This window comes from Bos indicus x Bos taurus, chromosome 4 (assembly GCF_003369695.1).
Source record: "Bos indicus x Bos taurus breed Angus x Brahman F1 hybrid chromosome 4, Bos_hybrid_MaternalHap_v2.0, whole genome shotgun sequence".
In the NCBI taxonomy this organism is placed as follows: Eukaryota; Metazoa; Chordata; class Mammalia; order Artiodactyla; family Bovidae; genus Bos; species Bos indicus x Bos taurus.
Window position 1 is genome coordinate 14,230,450 of NC_040079.1, and position 4,335 is coordinate 14,234,784.

General features: G+C 42.9%; 1 protein-coding gene across 1 annotated transcript; it reads left to right on the forward strand.

Annotated features, from left to right (window-relative positions):
• The first annotated feature begins 270 nt into the window (after positions 1-270).
• Positions 271-4,121, forward strand: LOC113890875 (cationic trypsin). The gene is made up of 5 exons (XM_027538420.1): positions 271-310; positions 1,687-1,846; positions 2,274-2,527; positions 3,213-3,349; positions 3,877-4,121. The coding sequence occupies exons 1-5, from the start codon at positions 271-273 to the stop codon at positions 4,024-4,026; spliced, it is 741 nt and encodes a 246-aa protein (XP_027394221.1). The 3' UTR covers positions 4,027-4,121.
• The last annotated feature ends 214 nt before the right edge of the window (positions 4,122-4,335 follow it).

The window sequence follows — 4,335 nt, forward strand, 5'->3', positions numbered from 1 at the left end:
ACTTTCTATTTTGAAGAACCATGTCACCATGTGGGCTCATTTCTTTCATTCCCATAACCTTCTTGCAAAGTGGACACAGGCAGATGTTTAAATTGGTTGCTGACTTATCTTCAGTGTGGCATGGAATTCTAAATTTGGATTTGCGATTTTCCTGGGAAATCACATTTCTGGCACCGGTGGCCATGGGTGTCAATGACAAACCTGGACATATAAATAGCTGTGGATGGAAACCCTGCAACCTAGTCCCTCGTCCAGAACCGGTGAGCAACCATGAAGACCTTCATCTTTCTGGCTCTCCTGGGAGCTGCTGGTAAGTTTTGATAGTAGGTTCTATGATGTATTTAAGGTTGTGCTTTCTACTCTGGAAGACAGTAATGAATGTTGAATATAATCTCTGTACTCAAGAGGCTTAAGATGTTGAAATAACAGTGTAATAATACATATGTCTGTAAATAACTAAATCTCATTTGTGAGAGATTATGGTTAGCAGGGGTGATCAATGCAGAAAACATTAAGAGGAAGAATTTGCCTTGAACATCAAGGTACTGTCTATGAAGCAACAGTGAAAAAGAAATGATAGTCAATGTTAAGGAAATGTTTTGTCCTTTCTAAGGATCTGCATTTAAGAACTGGGACTAGTCTTGTGAGCATTACATCTCTTCTATACTAAAGAGCACCTTAGGTAGGATCTCAACAGGCAAAGACACTCTATTTCTCATGAATAAAAGCTTTGGTCTGGATTTTACCGCATCTTCACTAATGATATCCCTCTGATATAATATGATATGTCATGCAATCATGAAAAGAAATATAAAATTACTATTTCTATTTTTATACTGCTAATTTTTACACAATTCATACATACTACCATATTTTCCCAAATTGCATAGTTGTAAATTCATTTCATCTATCTATATACCAAGAAATTTCTTTCCTAAAATTACTTTAAAATACACAAATAATAGGGTACATGTAACACTCTCTGATATTGGAGTCCTTAGAAAACATAACAACTCAGTGGTCATGACTTTACAATGTTGAATAAATTTAAATTGTTAGATAGACAAGTGGGATGAGGGGAAACATTGGAGACACACACCTTATAATGTTCTATGAAATCATTTGATGAACATCTAGGCAAGAACCAAGGAGACACTTGGGGAACAAAAAAATAAAACTCTCCATTACTTTCAGGTCAGAACATTCTTGGATGGCATTTAAAAGTTTCCTTTCTGTTACTTCATATGGTGTTTATCCTATATTGAACTCTACAAATAAACATAATGACGGTGACCCCAAAGTTTTATTGAACACATACTTAAATGTCTGCTCATCAGGGTTCTGTGTAAAAAGTATTCATTATAACCTCAAGTAATGGGCTTCAGGACATTTATTTTGTAAGGAATCTCTTATTTGTCTGTGTATGTATGTTACAAATGTAAAAATCATTATATTGATAAAATTTAAAGCATTAAAACCTAAAAGTTACATACTTATAATAGTGTAAGAAGCATATGTGATGGAATAAGATTATGAAAACAATTATACTTAAATCACAGTTTCCTGATTATGCATCATAAGAGAACATGACTTATCTTCTCCTGGTTCATCTGCAAAACCTTTCTACTGAGTAGAAATTCCACAATGAATCAGTTCTATAAAGAGTTTCCAACTTTCCTCTGTCAGTTGCTTTCCCTGTGGACGATGATGACAAGATCGTGGGCGGCTACACCTGTGGGGCAAATACTGTCCCCTACCAAGTGTCCCTGAACTCTGGCTACCACTTCTGCGGGGGCTCCCTCATCAACAGCCAGTGGGTGGTGTCTGCGGCTCACTGCTACAAGTCGTAAGTAACCAATAGCCCTGTTCTCTGAGGTCAGGGCATCCTCAACCATGCCGAAGACAATCAGGGTGAACTACAGAGTCATGCTTGAGGGGGAGCGTTCAGATTCCAAGACCTCATTATACACCCCCACCAGACATTGTATGCATTGAGGCCTTCCAAATGAAGGCAGTAAAGACACAGGAAGAAAAACGGTGAGTGGTTAAATATGTCTAGAGTATTCTAACATAGCTCTTTCCCAGGTGGCTCAGTGGTAAAGAATCACCCTACCAGTGCAGGGGACGCAGGAGATAAGTGTGTGTGTGTGTGTGTGTGTGTGCACGTGCACTGCAAGGGTCCTCTGTCTGTGCTTATGCTCAAGACTGGGCTCCACGGGGAGGGGGAGGCCCTCACACTGGAGACTTAGAGAACTTGTCATCTTTTGATCCAGCGGAATCCAAGTGCGTCTGGGAGAAGACAACATTAATGTCGTTGAGGGCAATGAGCAATTCATCAGCGCATCCAAGAGCATCGTCCATCCCAGCTACAACTCAAACACCTTAAACAACGACATCATGCTGATTAAACTGAAATCAGCTGCCAGTCTCAACAGCCGAGTAGCCTCTATCTCTCTGCCAACATCCTGTGCCTCTGCTGGCACCCAGTGTCTCATCTCTGGCTGGGGCAACACCAAAAGCAGTGGCAGTAAGTCTCACGGGAACACGGTCCCCAGGTCTGAGAATCCTAGAGGTGAAAACCAGGTTCAGGGTCAGGTAGCCCTATGTCACTCAAGGCAGCGTTCCCAGAGGAGAGTGGGGTTCTGTGGAATCTTAGGATATTTAACTGAAATGTGTAGGCTCCGTCTGCTTGACAACACAGAAAGAAAGCACTATGCTAACATTGCCAGACATGCAGCTAAAATATGAATCGTGATTTGCAGAGAAGCAAGGAATGAGGAGTTATGTAGAACAGAGGCTGAGGTTGGAACTGCTCAAAGTACAGCCCTGCTTCAGAAATAAAGTCTCTAGGTTGAAGATATGTGGTCCTGACTCTAGTATTAGTTGTTGTGAAGTCACTCAGTCGTGTCCGACTCTTTGTGACCCCATGGACTGTAGCCCACCAGGCTCCTCCATCCATGGAATTTTCTAGGCAAGAGTACTGGAGGGGGTTGCCATTTCCTTCTCCAGATACTAGTATTAGGGAGAGGACAATTTGCTGACTAAAACCACGTGGAAGACCCTCCAGATAATGGTTGTTCTTCCAAAATAGAAGCTACTAGCAATTAGAGGGAAGGAATGGGAATATTGGGAAGATGGGGAGAGGTATTGAGAAAGACATTTCCCAGAATGTATGGGTAATCCTCTTCTCTTTTCAATCTCGTCCCCAACAGCCAGCTACCCTGATGTCCTGCAGTGTCTGAAGGCTCCCATCCTATCAGACAGCTCTTGCAAAAGTGCCTACCCAGGCCAGATCACCAGCAACATGTTCTGTGCGGGCTACCTGGAGGGCGGAAAGGACTCCTGCCAGGTGAGCTGCTTCGTGCTCCTTGTCCTTCAGCTCAGCCTCACGTATCTCCACCCCAGTTCCTGAAACTCAGAACATTGAAACGCTGTCTCTGGGACTGATCATGAGGGCTCAGGATAGGCTGGGGAAAAATAACAAGTTTTCTTTTTGCCGTGTTAATGGTTAAGGTTCAGGGGAAAAGATATACAGATCTTGTGCAAACAGTATATCCTGGTGCCCTTCTGAGGAAGGATATAGGAGCAGAGAACTTTGAAAGGAGCCTGGCTGGATGGGCAGCATCGAACTTCCCGTTCCTCATCTCTTCTTGGCCTCACAGACCTGCAGTTGAGGAAAAAGGGGAGAGAGAAGGAGGGAGAAGAAGAATAGGAGTACAGTGTGGAGAATGAGAGTTGATTTCCCTGGGAAAGAGTTGGGCTCATAGAGGATCAGCATTTAGAAACATGGTCCCTGGGGAAAGGAGGAACACCTTTGAGCCTTTCTCCCCTCTCGGCAGAGCTGTGGGTTGTAACTGGCTCTTCCTTCTCACCCAGGGTGACTCCGGTGGCCCTGTGGTCTGCAGTGGAAAGCTCCAGGGCATTGTCTCCTGGGGCTATGGCTGCGCTCAGAAAAACAAGCCTGGTGTCTACACCAAGGTCTGCAACTACGTGAGCTGGATTAAGCAGACCATCGCCTCCAACTAAACAGCTTCATCTCTTCATGACCCTCTCTGCTAGCCAGCTTCACCTTCCTCCCATCCTGAATGCACTACTTAAATAAAATCATTTATAAAACCAAATATGTTCAAGTGAAATTAGTTGATTTTTACATACTTTCTCTTCAATCTGGCTGTTGAGAAGATGGTGGACTTAGAGTTGAACTATTATATGAAGATGGAATTTGAAAGGTGATCTAGTCATTCATTCAGCCGCATCAAAATAAATTGATATTCATCTACTCTATGCCAAATTCTGTGTGGATGTTGAGGCTATTAAGATGAATAAGGGTATGGG

What these genes read in the sequence shown, in the direction of transcription:
- LOC113890875 (XM_027538420.1), top strand. Translation starts at nt 271, where the DNA reads ATGAAGACCTTCATCTTTCTGGCTCTCCTGGGAGCTGCTG. An exon ending in GCGGCTCACTGCTACAAGTC is followed by an intron (nt 1,847 to 2,273) that starts GTAAGTAACCAA and finishes CTTTTGATCCAG; the next exon opens with CGGAATCCAAGTGCGTCTGG. An exon ending in GCGGAAAGGACTCCTGCCAG is followed by an intron (nt 3,350 to 3,876) that starts GTGAGCTGCTTC and finishes CTTCTCACCCAG; the next exon opens with GGTGACTCCGGTGGCCCTGT.